Below are 14,006 nucleotides of genomic sequence, written 5' to 3' on the forward strand. Positions count from 1 at the left end.
CCAACACCCTTCTACCCACCCACCCGTCCCCTCCTTCCATCCGTGCTTCTCCCCACCCTCTCCCCACCTCAGCATTCTCTCATCCATCCATCCATCAACTTCCTTTTTCATACTCATTTATTCATCAGCCATTCAAGGAGCTTCTGCTATGCCAGGCATGGCGCTAGGAGCGCCCAATGAATGAGATATAAATCCTGCCCTTAAAGACGTCCCAGCGTGGGGGTGGGGTGGGTGGGAAGGAGGGATTTGAGGCATTTCTAGAAGAAAGAAGCCTCCCTCCTGACCCTTCCTCCTCTGGGCATGGCAGTGCTGGGTGACCTGCCCATCCCTCTCTGGGTCATTCAGTCATGGTGGCATCACTGAGACGAGGGGCCTTTCAAGGTTGCCCCCCTAGGGTATCTGACCAAGGGTTACCCTGAGCTGAGGGGCCGCCCCGCTAAATGGCTTCCACATTCTGGGGTCTTCGTCCTGTCTGCAGGCTCCACGGTGTACACCTGCATGCTGAACCACCGCGGGGGCACCGAGAGCGACCTGACCGTCAGCCGCCTTGCTCCCAGCCCCCAGACCTCCCCGCTGGCCCCTGCCTTTGAAGGTAAGCGATGCCTCGAGGATCCAGCAGTGCCCTCAACGCAGCCCCGCTCGGTGAGGTGGCCGCCGACGCAGGATGCACTGGGAAGGGCTGCCGAGGCTGCTCTGGAATCACGCGTGTGCCCGCTGCAGTCAGGGCCTGGGAGATCAGAGGTCTCGCTTCAGGCTGAATGCGGCCTTTGTTCAGGCAACGATGCTGGGCTTCCAGCGCTCAGTGATTATGCCTTTGAACCTGCCCGTCCCGCAGGGTTTCGGAGTGGCCACAGCGTGCGCCTGCTCAGCTCACCTGCCCGGAAGAGAGTGAGCCGAGGATAAGGCCACGCCTCCCTCGTGGAGAAGTTAGCTCCTTTCTGACACCCGCATCTATGCTGAATTGGCTCGCTCCGTTCCCATGTAACTCTCAGTCTCAGACTGGGGCAGGTCCTTAGAAGATATCCAGCTCTGTGCCCAAGCTGACACCCACACTGCCCTCTGCAGGCCCTCTGCTTCTGCTTGCATGCCTCTTGTGATGGGGAGCTCATTACTCGTATCCCTTGTTTGCACAGGTCTGACTACGCTGAGCCAGATCTGCCCCCATCAGTTCACCTCCCCGACCCACCCTTTGGTCCACATGGGAGCAGTCGAATCTCTAGTGCTGCAAGCCTGTCTCTGTCAGGGAAGAATAGCGATGGCTAAGCTTCACAGAGCGTGGGAAGCATCCCCTCTCTCCAAGAAGGGAACCCCTTGCCACCCCTGGGACACTGGATTTGCAGGGGAGAAAGGATTCAACTGTGCTGCTCTCCGTGTGGCTGCACTGTGCCGTCAGGGGAAGGGCCACTGTCAGCCCGTTCAGGAAACCTGGCGGCCCCAGCTCCCGGCCTGGCTCAGTGCTCCTGGCCATTCAGTTGCGTGGGACTCAGTCACGGGGGACGGGGGCGAGCTGTGGCCTGGGCACTGGGAGAGGGAGGTGCAGGAAAAGCCCGATAGAACACTGGGTGGGATTGTGAGGGGGTGGGAAAGAGCGAGGATTATGGGAGGCCATGGGAAGCAGGTGAGCCAGGATGAGGAAGGTTTCCTGGAGGAAGTGATGTCTGGCCTGAGCCTCGAAGGATGGATAGGAGCCACCTGATAGAAAGGTGTGGAGGGAAGAACGCGGGAGGTGCCTGTGAGGAGCTGGGCGGAGAGGGGCGTTTTGACAAGGGCCGCTGGAAACTTTGTGTGGCCTTCACCCCCCAGGAGAGGGGAGGCCCGGTCCAGCCACAGCTGCCATCCTTAGACAGCGAGTCTAGCTGGGGAGACAGAACAGAGGGACCCCAGTGCGTGTGCAGGTCCCTGAAATCCTGGCTCTGCCACTGCCTGGCTCGAGGCCCGCCTCTCTGAGCCTCAGTTTCCCCATCTGTGAAGTGGAGACAAATGACCCACCTCCCTGAGCTGCTGCAGGGAGTTGAGCGAGAGTCTGGGGGTGCCAGGAGGGCTGGGGAGCAGCCTCCCTGAGCTTGTTTCCCCACCTGGAAACTAGTCCCTGTCACAGGGGGGAGTCGTCACCAGGGCTCTGTAAGCTGAGCCACGGCCCAAGGGGGCAGCTTCTTGTGCCCTTCCCGATGAGTCTGGTGGATTCCTGGCCCTGGAGGAGAACTCGCCTGCCAGGGTGGGAAGAGCAGGCTCTGAGAGGAGGGGAAGGGGAGGTGTTAATGGACCCCGGAGATGTTTCTCCTGGACGCTGGGGGCGTCTGCCTCAAGTTAAACGGCCGCCTGGTGGGGAGGTTTGCACTTGGTGGGTTCTTGACCTGCCAGGGCATGTGCAGATGACAAGCAAGTCACAGTGGTCTGTGGAGCATGCTAAAGGTCCCGGCTTCACCGCTGAGCACAGAAAACCCACATACGGACCTGGTATTTTCAGCCTTAAAAAAGCGGTACTGTTCCTGCTGTGAACACGCATGTCCTTTCAGTGCGCGTGTTTATACCTGTTAGGCCAGATCACCATTAAGACAAGAGGATGTGCGTTTCACGTGTGATCAGGGTTGTGTATAAGGCAGCTGTCCATCTTAAATGTGATTTTGAACAGCATTTTACATCACAAAAGGAGTACATACCTGTAGGAAACATTTGGACAATTCTGAAAAGTACAAAATAAAGTCCACAGCTCCCGGCCCGAGCCAGAGCCCTGGAGCCTGCCCTCTGACCGCCCTCCCTGCCATGTCCGCTGTGTGGGCTGGACCTGGACCTGGGCTGACCGCTGGCCTCAGGACCTGGCACTTCGCGATGTTTTTCATGAGAGACAGCTGCCCAGAGGAGGCCAGGCCCCGCAGCTGCCGTCTGTCTGGAACCAGGTGGCTTCAGTTAACGCTCGAGTCCCCCTGGGAGGGGCCTCGGCATGGCTGCAGACGGGCGGGGCCACGCGGGGGCCACAGAGCATGCTCCGCGCGCTGGGGTAGAGGATGCCGCTGGAGACTCGATCCTCAGAGGTGTTCTCAATCCAGCGTCCCAGGAACCCCCAGCCCAGGTAGCAGGGGATCCTTTGGGGATCAGCTCGTTTGTTTGGCCTTTGAGTTGGGTCTGGATGGACAGCCAGGACTGAGGGCGCAGACGGGCACACAGAACGTGGGGTGACGAGGTCAAGGATGTTCCAGAGGTCACCTGGACGGGGCGGGAGGACGACCAGGGCTCTGGCTGGGGTCTCCACGTGGGGGGCTGATGGCAAAACCAGGGGCTCTTCTGCTCTCCCCCCGGCTGCTGCTGGTGGAACCTTGGCTTGGAGGGGGCGAAGAGTTCCCAGCTTCACGCTTCCAGGTGTGGTGGCCTGACCAGTCCCAGCTCCAGGACCTTCCATCAGAGCCCAGCCAGCGAGTGCTTCTGGGAAGGGAGCTGAGGCCCCAGGCCCCCCCACCCCATCCCCTGTCCCCGTCTGGGCTCTGCTACGAGCTTCACGCTCCCCTGCCGGAGAAGCAAAGTGGGGCGTGTCTCTTTTTCAATTATAGTAGGTGCCCGCACCTATGATCACAATGACATGCTGTTCCACTGCTGTGGAACCTCGGGGAGTGGGGGCCAGTGTGCGGAAGGGTGTCTAGGCAGGATTCTCCAGACTCCGTAGCCTCCCCGAGAGCTGCTGGCCCCCTCCCACGGACAACGCCAGCTCTGCCCAGAGTGGGCTGGGGGCTGGTGCCAGGCCGGCCCCCCGCGGGGCCCAGAGTGAATGGCGCGGAAAGCTGAGAGAAGCAGCCCTTGGGCAGGACCGGACCCCCGGGGAGGGAGATGAGTGTCCCAGTGCATAACCATCCCGGTTCCTGGTTCCTGAGCCCCAAGCTGGGCTCCTGGTGCCGCCATAGCTCCTTCAATCACCCCAGCAGCCTTGTGAGTGGGGGGTTCTGGCCTCATTCCCATTGTACAGATGCAGAAACTGAGGCTGGAAGTCAGGGGTTGACTGGGTACCATCACTCTGAGATGGGGGAGCCCTGCTGGGAGGAAGGAAGGAAGAGAGGGAATGGGATGGGGAGAAGGGCGCATAGAAAATGCAGAGGAACGAAGCCCCTTCCAGGCCTGCCACCTCCACCAGGTCATGGGGGGAGTAGTCAGTGAGAGCCTGCCCGCCCAGGGCACACACACAGTGGCTGAATCTCACAGCATCCCTGTGGATGAGGTGCATTCACCCCAAATTGCAGATGACATTTCGGAGGCTCAGGCAGGCTGCATGAGGGGTCCAGGGCCACACAGCTGTCTGAGGTCACAGCCCCCCGGGGCAGTGGCTCTCCCAGGACACTGGGCCAAGGTGAGCTCCCCTCCTCTCAGCAGTACCCGGGTGGCAGCATGGCCCAGTGGATGCTCCACAGGCCGTGGACTCAGAGCTGGACAGAGGCCAGTCTACTCACACCGTGTGACCTCTCTGAACCTCAGTCTCCTTTTCTGAAACCCGAGGGTGGTGACGTGTGTCCGTCTCCTCAGAAGGATCAACGGTGTATTGCCTGTAACACCCCGGCTCAACACCAGCCCCCATAAGGCCATGGCAGGGATCCTAGAGACCGGGGGTCCATGGGAATATGAAGAGAAACGGGAGCTGGTCAGGACGTTGAGGCTCAGAGAAGGAAAGAGACTTGTCCAAGCTCACCCAGCACTGGCAGCTGAGGTGGGACTCACAGTCTCCCCACGGCGTGATGGCGCTGGGAGCTCTTACGCTTTCTTGGATCACAAACCCTTTGAGAAGTGGGAGAAAGCCTCAGACTCTCCCAGAAAATGCTCCCTTGACACGTGCAGCCCTCAGGGGGTCCCGCACCCAGCCCCTCCTCCCCACATTTCGTCCTGCAGGTGATGAGAACCCAGGGTCCCTTGGGAGTGTCCCCATCACTTGGGCCTTTGTCATTCAATTTCAAGGAAAGAGTGTTTGCTCCACGAGGCCTCAGGCCGTCCCTTCTGCCCCGCCTCCTCCGTCCCACAGTCCTGCGCTGAGTCCCATGCTTCTCCTCCAGGGGACGGCTACTACCTGGCCGTGGGCGGGGCTGTGGCCCAGCACAACTGGTCCCACATCACCACGGTGCTGCAGGACTGGAGGTTCCGGTGCCAGCTTGTCGACAGCTCCGAGGACCTGGGCCTGATCAGCGTCCAGGGCCCAGCCAGGTGAGGAGAGGGCGGGGAGCCAGGCACCGGGGTGCACCTGGGCCCTGGGCCCTTGGCCCTCTATCTGGGGCCCGGGGCAGAACCACTTACTGCTTCAGAATGGGGCATTGTGGTCAGTAAGCTCAACGTGCCAGCGACCTCAGAGAGGCCACACCAGAAGGACGCTTTTCGAAGCACTAGAATACAGAAAAGCCCTTAATAAAAGACTCAGACTGAACCTTACTCTGAAGCAGTATGTGAGGGTTCAGTGGTCACGGAAGGGCCAACGAGGGTGTCTCTGGACAGCTGATACAGACTAAGAATCATGTACGCCATCTCTAGGTGGCAGAGCCAGGCTGGGGTTCCACGTGCTACCTGGGCTCAGAATAATGCTCTACACCAAGAGGTGGCCTGCTGCTCCCTAAACCCCCCCAATGACTAGGTCTACAGACGGTCATTCACTCCTTAATTCATTCTATGAGCGTTTACTGAGCTGTGTTCCCACCCATGAGGAATCAGCTCCTGGAAAGCCCTCGGATTCTAGCTCGTGCGTGGAGCCACACGACGGTCTTAGGCAAAGGGGCACCTGAGCAGCTGTGCACGTTGGAAAGATCCCTCTGGCTGCGCTTCGGAGAGGGGACTGGGGGATAGGGGATAAGAGGGAAGCACAGCGTGTTAACATCGACCAGTCAGGGGCCTGGGATGTGCCAACATCTCCTCCAATCGTGATCATAGCCCTTTGAGGTGGTTAGAAGTATCTTTATTCTTATTGGTGAAGAAGAGAGGACGGTGCCTCTCCAGCCAGGTTATCCCAAAGCTGACACTTAGATGAAGCAAGGCCGTGTCCACGGGACATCTCTGTCAGCCCAGGGTCATGCCAGGATCCCCAGCCAGTGCACTCAGACCCCGCCACAGGGTCCATTTTCCCTGGTTCTTTGGAGCTGACCAAGCCTGCAGCACCCCAGCTGGGTCCTGGACTGGCGGACCTCCCCTCCCGGCCAGAGTTGTAGCTGGCTCTGCGCGTGCATCATCTCGCACAGAGGCACACGGCACACACATGGTATGTGCTCTCTGAATCACGGCTGGTTGTGTACCTTAACCATCAAGTGCTGGACTTCAGGCTTCTCATGAAAACCAATATTTATTAGGGGGCCCTTGGAGGGGACACTGCGGGAAATGAGAGGTCAAGGCTTGGAGCTCTCTGAAGGGACAGTGTTTCAGGCAGAGGAGGCAGCAGGTGCAAAGGCCCTGTGGCAGGAGGAAAAGCAGTGAGGCCAGGGCCATAGGAGACATGCTCAGAGGGCAATGGAGGCGAGAGCTTACAGGTGCAGAGGCTGCTCCTCCAGGAGAGGGAACTGAGCAGAAGAAGGGCTTTAATGGGGTCTCTGATTCTGGGCCAGGGAGTAGGAGGCCGGCAGGTGTGAGGAGCCTCAGGGGCCAGGTGAAGCAGGGATTCTGAGTGGAGAGTGATGAGCCGTGTCCAGGTGGTCAATGGGTCCAGTGTGTGGGGTTCCTCTCCCCACACACTGACCTCCGCACCTCTGGGCTGAATGGGGTGGGCGTCCTGGCCTCCTGAGCTCGAGGCCGTCCTCGGAAGCCTCAGCTTCATTGCCACTGCGACCTTGGCCAGGGAGTGGGCCATTTTTGGTTTGGTGGTGGGGGTGAGCGGACAGGGGAGGGAGGGGGTACCAGACAGACAGATCAAGGTGTGGCCCCGGGAGGACAGGCCAGCCTCTTCCAGCCTCATTAGAAGCTGCTCAAGGAGGGTGGCAAGTGACGGCTGCCAGGGCAGGAAGACAAGCTCTCCTCCTCCTGGTAACTTCTTAGCTTTCTCCCCCAAATTGTCCTCGCTCTTTCAAAAATAACCCAAAGTTTCTTGTATGAATAATAATGTTACCAGCACCGCTGACAAGGGCTAAACTTTCTGAGCTGTTAGGTGGAAAGCATTCGGCGTGGCACCTGGACCATGGGAGAGGCTGTATGACCTGCTGACCGATAGAACTTTCTGGAAATATTCCATAATTGGTGGTCCAGTACAGTAGCCACTAAGCTGTATGTGGCCACTGAGGCCTTGAAACGTGGCAGTGAGACAGAATGTTTTACCTTAATTAACTTAAGCTCAAGAGGCCACAGGTGACTAGGGGAGACACGGCGGGGGACAGTGATTGCCATTGTAGATGTTAGTGCCACGGCGCTTGGCATGTGCTTTCTGGTGGCTGCCCCCTCACAAGGGCCCCGTGAGGTGGCATCGCTGCCCTCCTGGAGCGGACGAGGGGACCGAGGCGAGGCTGGGGTGGGAGTGAGTGAAGGAAGCAGGACCTGAACCTGGTCTCTGACCGGAGCCGGTGCCCTCTGGTGCTACCTGCTGCCCCTTGGCAGAGGGACAGCCTCCTGCACCCCGACCCGTGCTTGGCAGACCTGCCTGCCCAGCTTGGTGCCCGAGCTGGGGTACCCCTGGCACTGCTAAGGCCACGCTGGCCCCGGGTGGCAGCTCCAGCCTCCTTCCTCCTTCCCCTGCTGGGAAGACCAGGGAGCAGCCCTGGCCCCATCCGCCCAGGGCCGCGGAGAGGATGGGCTTCTTAAGGACTGGGTGTGGGTTCTCCAGGGGCTGGTACCACGTGGGTGCCGGGGTGTTACATAAGGATCGTGACACACTGCAGCACGCTGGGCACCTCGGGCAGGCGTGGGCGGGCAGCTCCCGGCACCGTGGGGCTGGGGATTAGCCTCAGAAGCGTTTCTGGGCACTGGCTGGGACCCCTGCGAGGCAGAAATGGTGGGGCTGTCTCCTGCCAATGGGGAGCTGGCCCTGCAGTGCAAAGCCAGCCCATTTTCAATCAGCCCTATTTACCAGTTGTCCTCTCTGTGCCAGGCATAGGGGCCCTGTTGGCACAGAGCTCCTGGTTCAGTGGGGGCAAGTATCAATACAACCAGTGTGAGAGGTACCCTGGCAGGAGATATATCAGGGCTGTGAGCTCAGACCGGGGGGGGGGGGGGGGGGGGGGGGGGGGGGGGCGGGAACCTGACCCAGACTCAGGGAATCAGGGAGACCTTCTTGTAGGAGGTGACAGATGCACCAAACCTGAAGGATAACAAAAATTTAAACTGGGGCCGGGGCACCCGGTGGAAACATGCAGGGGAGCAAGAGTCAACTAAGTCCTGGAGGGAGGCAAGGGGCACAGTGCCCAGGAACTGAAGGTTTCCACGGACACCAAGAGGTCTCAGGTAACCCATCCAGCATGAGAGCCAGACTGCCGGGCCGGCAGGGCAGGGGAGCTGAGGAGGGCGGGCCATGCCCTCGGGGGCCTGTGGCATGAAGGGCATAAGCTGGCTAGATAACTGCCCCAGGCCTTGGCTCCCCCATCTGAGAAAGGAGAGCTTGTGAGCGCCCATCTCTGAGTCCTGTCTCTGCCCAGGGCTTGGTTGTTCCTGTCACTGCTCTGATGAAGGTGCCTTTCTTATCTGACTGGATTTGGGGTGCGTCTCCCTCTTGGTGTGTTTTATTAATAGCATGTTCGTTGGTGGTCTACCCCGTGAGGATAGGGCCCCGTCCTCCTCACTGCTGTGTCCCCAGTGCGTCTCCAGCCCGGGCCACGCACCCAGGAGGGCTGGGCAGGTGTTTGTTGACCGACTGACTGACCAACCTTGCTCTCGCTCACAGCCGGGCCATTCTCCAGGAAGTGCTCGATGCAGACCTGAGCAATGAGGCCTTCCCGCTGTTCACTCACAAGCTGGTGAGAGCCGCCGGGCACCTGGTAGGTACCACCTGGCCGCTGTCCCCTGGGCTATAGGGGGCAGCAGCTGCAAGGGAACAAACCCGGGGCTTGGGAGTCGTGTGCCCTTGGGCACGTCTGTGGACCTCCCTGGACCCTGGTTCCCTACTGTGAAGTGGAGACCACATGTCCTGCCCACAGGCTGTTAGGGCCTCAGACGAGGAATGGGGGTCAAAGTCAGGTATCACCTGTGCCCCACCCAGTGTCTGGCGCACGCTGAAGGGCGCAGTCCCAAGCTTCTGCCAGGGACTTGCCTCCTGCGAAGCCGCCCCCAGTGTCCCCTCCTCAGAGGCAAGGGCACGCCCTCCCAGATCAGGGCATTTCCTGCGCCTCCCTGGAGATGACAGCGCTGGGGACAGCCAAGCAATTACGCTGCTCCGGAGGTCTGCGTGTCCTGAGGAGGCAGCCTGTCCTCTGGAGTGTTTCCCCTTCCCCGCCCCCCGCATTGCGGGAGAGGGGAGGGGCTGCTCGGGGTGCACCGCCAGGCCCCGGGGAGCAGCCCCTGCCCGTCCCCCAGCTCCGGAAGGCCGGGTCCCAGGACCGGAAGCTTCTGAGACCGTGGACAGTATCAGGGCCGCGGCGGACTCAATGTCCTCAGAGACCCTGGGGCCGGGGTCCCCGGTCCAGCTCTGGTCAGGCCCTACTCCTGGCCCGTGGTGTCCTTTTTGGAAAATGAGCATCGTGTTCTCCACCCTGACTTCCCGAGGGCAAGGTGAGGAGAAGGCGATCAAGGTGACCTCAGCCGCCGTCAGCCAAGGGCTCGCGAGGCACCAGGCGCAAAGCACGTGACTCACGAGTACTTAATACTCACGACAGCGTGGAAGGTTCTAGCATGGGCTTCTCGGCCTCAGCACTGTCGATGACGTTTTGGAACAGATATCCCGGCGGGGCAGGGGGCGCAGCCCGGGCATTGCAGTGTGTGGAGCAGCGTCCCTGGCCTTCACCCACTTGACGCCAGGAGCACCCCCAGATGTGACAACCAAAAATGTGTCCAGACGTGGCCACGCGTCCCCAGAGGCAGAACTGCCATGGCAGGGGAAGAGGGGGTGGGGCAGGGGAGGAGGTGCTGCTCTGTGATTGCCCTGTTAGCAGGTGTGCAGTCACAGCCAGGTGCGTTGAACGAGGTCTTACAGCAGCTCCCGACGTAGGAAATGTTACCCCCAGGACGGATGTTTCCCTGAATTGAGCTCAGAAAAGTTGGATGGACTGCCCAGGCCCGCCCCCAGCTAATGAAACATAAAAAGCGCATGAATATGTCAGTAACACGGAGGTGGCCTTAAGGAGGGGGTGGGTGGACAGACAGCCGGATTCGGGGGCACTTCCCCCTCTTCTACTTCCTTCATGTTCATCTGGGGGGTTTGGGGGGGAAAGTGCTAAGGGATGTTTGTGATCCTGGCCTGCAGAGGGGCTGGAGGTCGGAGGAATCTGGGTCCCGTTAGCAAGTAAACAATGTTTCAATGACATCAGAAAGGAGGCTGCCAGGAGAAACTAGATAAAAGCAGCTCTGCAGAGCCGAGGAGCGCTGGCCCGGCTCTGCTCTGCCTTCCCTCTCTGGAGGCTGTGCTGGGGGGCAGGAAACTGGGGATGTCTCTGTCTAGCTTGCTTCCTGCCTGCTTGGTACAAAGCTGCCTGCCGGGACCAGAGAGGGCGTGCGTTTTGAGAGAATGGCACAGCTCCACCCCAGGCCACAGTGGCGTCTGGCCTGCCCCGACTGCAGCTCTGGCCCTCTCGGCCCCCGTGGGGTCCGTGCAGCGCCCAGCCCTGTCTGGGGCGGCGTTCTGACTTGTGAAGTGGGAGGGGGAGCCGGGAGCTTGGCGTTGGCTCAGCCTGTGTGTGGTTCCGGGGTTTGTGTGGGAGAAGACCAGGTGGGAGCGCTTCCCCTGCCAGCCAAGGGTCACTCCAGCGAGGCACCTGGGCCTTAGTCTTGGACAATGGGCTGCAATGGGGGCTGGCCCTTCCCGGCCCTGGCTGCCGCCCCAGGCCTGGCCCACGGCCGTCTGGCTGCACCTTGGCCTCCAGGAGCCGGGCTGGGCCGGGGCTCTGGCCGGTGGAAGCAGAGGTCAGACTCCAGGATGAACTCCTGCGTGGGGTAACAGGCACAGGTCGGGGGCCACGGGGTGGGATACATGGGGTGCAGGACATGCACAGGCTCCTTCTCTCCACCGCCTCCTCTGGAACCGGCTTTACTGGTTTAGTCAAAAGCACCTTACCGCTCGTTTCTCTGTTTCCAACCACAGTACACAGTGTGCAGGGCCTGGGTGCCGACCTCACCGCTGACATGACCCCTTTGGGCGTGACCCTTGACCTCTCTGAGACTTCCCTTTCTCACCTGCCACAGAGTCTGGCTGAAGAGTTGATGGGGTGTTTCACTATAAATAGGGAATATTAGTAAGATAAGAACAAACAAAAACCCCTCTAATTCCACCAGAGAGAAAGCCAAGGTTGACAGTGTACTTCCTTCCATCTTCTCTCCCTAATCTCTGCCTGTAAATTTTAAAACAGAAGCAAGATCATCCCATGTACATAGTTTGCACGTTCGGCTTTGTTCTCTTACTAAGTTGCTGTGATAGTTTTCCTGTTCCTTGAAATACTGCCTGAGAACCACTCTGAACGTCGGGTCATCCTCTCCGCTGAGCAGGACATGTGGTTGGGCTGCTTTTTCTCCTTGGAATAACCCCGTGATGGGCTTGCCTTGCCCCTGGTGGGCCTTTTATGACTCTGATTATTGACCTATGACACGTTCCTCAGAGCCAGAACCCAGAGACAGAGGCGTCCCAGGGACATGGTCCCAGCCTTCCTGGCCGTTCACCAGTCATTTGGTATTTTCTGTCCCCTAGGGCTTTGGGGCAGGGGCAGGGAGAAGCACAGAGCTTTCCAAGGCCAGTCGCTACCTGAGGCATTTGGCCCATCGGCTCATACACGGCCAATCTGGACGCCCAGCTGAGTTCTAGCATCCCTTCTAAACTGAAGGTTCTATCCCAGTGCCAAGCTCCCCAACGCTCTCCCTAGAATTAATTCTGGACGTGTTGGCTAGGAGCCTGCCAGGTCAGGGCTCTGGGCTGGAAGACACGGGCCTGGCCCTCCGCAGGCTCACAGCCTAGTTGAGGTTGGGGGACGGGAAGGACGCTGCAGCCCTAGCCCAGCCTGCGTTGGAGCGAGGGCCTGGGTGGTGAGAGGAGCCACCGCTGCTCAGCAACTGACGTGGGGGTGAAAAGGGTCCCAGGAAGACGTTCGCGGGGGGAGTCCAGTCCTGCCTTGGCGACCGCGCCTTCTCCTGAGGGCCCCAAAGGCTAGGCTGTGGCTCCTTCGTGTCAGTGTTACGGTTTTTGCTGACCTCACGGTGACCCAAGCCACAAGTTCCCAGACGGTCCAGGCCAGGGGCACAAAGGCCTTCCCATCCACTGGCCGGCGAGAAGGATGGGGAAGTCAGCTGACAGCAGGACTTGGGCCATGGGACCTGCACTGGCCACCGCCCTGGCCCCCACCCGACGTGGCCTCACAGGCAGGCGGGGAGGCGGGAACCGGGTCAGCCCGGGATCCGGGGGTCCGGGAGCGCCGTCACCTCAGCGCCCAGCAGAGCTGGGGGCCAGCAGGCCTGGCTTCTGGTCCTGCCCTGGCCTCTGTGGGACCACCTCTCTGGGTCTCAGTTTCCCCATCTGTAGCACAAAGTTTAGACAATGACCAAAATCTTTTCTGGCCCGTCCTGTAAGTCTGTCCAGATATCCTGCGTGCTCTCTGGGTCCAGGGGGAGTTTCATATTCTCCTAAATGGTATCATCGTGTGTTGACACGAGTCCCATCAGTGCTGCGATGCTGGGCCCAGAGCTCGGGGCCAGGTCTTTATGGGAGATAATTGGATGCCAGCCAACCAGATGCAGGAGAGGAATATGTGTGCCTGAGTCATCGGGAAGGCCTCCGGGTCACGAGGGATGCGTGGAATGATGAGGGTCAGAGCCCAGAACCACAGATCCTGCCCGAGGGTGGGTGAGCAGGACACCGCCGCCGCCCACAGTGACCCACGCTCACGGCTAACGCGTGGGTGGGCGGCTGTGGCTGAGCAGTGCCTCCAGCAGAGCAGTGCCATTGTTTTGCAATAATTCTGCGATGCTTGGACCAGCCCCCGGCTTGCAAGATCCTTGCATTCCTAGAGGAAGAACAGAGGGCGGGAGTTGTCCACTTGGCAGCCAGCTGACCGGATGTCCTCAAGGCCAGCGAGGTTCCCAGTGAAAGCCTGCTCCTGGCCTGGTTCCCAGGGGAGGCGCGGTGTCTCCCTGACTCAACCAAGGATGGGGACCCCTTCTGAAAGCATAAGGTGCTGGGCTAGAAGCTCATCTTTAGACAAGGTGATAAAGCGATTTTTTCCTGAAAATTAATTGCAGGTCGAAAGGAAATTGAATTTCTTTTCCTGACTGTGTGTGTCCTTGCTGTGGCACCATTCAGATTCAATTAGTCTGGGATGGAACATTCTCCCACCCCCACGCGTTGTACGGACAGAGGCGGGATGCCCATACCTTCACAGAGCCTGTGTTTGCCAACTGGGTTTTAGCCGTCACCTAAAAAGTCGCTTTGCACAACTTGTGCAAATTCACCTCTGTCCTAGAGAGCCGGGGGTGGTGTGTAGCTGAGAGACATGGTGGCCAAGGCCACTATTGAGGGGTGTCCCGTGGGGGGCAGTGACAGCTTCTTGCCATGAAATTATAAGGACAAGGTGTGGCTGGAATGAGGTTGGGTGGCTTAGAGGGACTCCCAGGAGTGTGCTTCAGAGATTCTGGAAGCTCCTCCAGGGCAGAACCCCGTCCTTTCTCTGCAAGGATGTTCTGATCGTGCGGCCCCTGCCGTTGTCTGTAGGTGCAGACGGGGCCTTTCTGGGGGTGGGCCATAGCGTTTACCACCTGGTTCGAATCTGTGGCTCTTTTTTTGATCCTCTGAGACGGCCAAGTTTGTGAAGTGTGGTTTGAGCATCACACCTTTTATTTATTCTGAATCTTTGAAAATTGGTTTCCAATCACCATCCCCCCCATCACCATCACCACCACCACCACCACCATCACCACCGTCACCATCACCACCACCATCACCACCA

General features: G+C 59.6%; 1 protein-coding gene across 5 annotated transcripts in view; it reads left to right on the forward strand.

The window, feature by feature from the left end:
• SARDH (sarcosine dehydrogenase) overlaps positions 1-14,006 on the forward strand; it is a 71,055-nt gene that overhangs the window by 38,074 nt on the left and 18,975 nt on the right. For 4 of the 5 annotated variants that reach the window (XM_029202497.1, XM_029202496.1, XM_029202498.1 and 1 more), the window contains 3 exons: positions 479-592; positions 5,028-5,175; positions 8,813-8,906. In XM_029202497.1, the coding sequence (XP_029058330.1) occupies positions 479-592; positions 5,028-5,175; positions 8,813-8,906 (356 nt within the window). Of the gene's footprint in view, positions 1-478; positions 593-1,133; positions 5,176-8,812; positions 8,907-14,006 lie in introns of those variants that run through there. The other variant, XR_003790762.1, reaches the window with a different exon arrangement.

Source organism: Monodon monoceros, unplaced genomic scaffold (assembly GCF_005190385.1).
Source record: "Monodon monoceros isolate NGI ecotype Baffin Bay Population unplaced genomic scaffold, NGI_Narwhal_1 Super_Scaffold_5, whole genome shotgun sequence".
NCBI lineage: Eukaryota > Metazoa > Chordata > Mammalia > Artiodactyla > Monodontidae > Monodon > Monodon monoceros.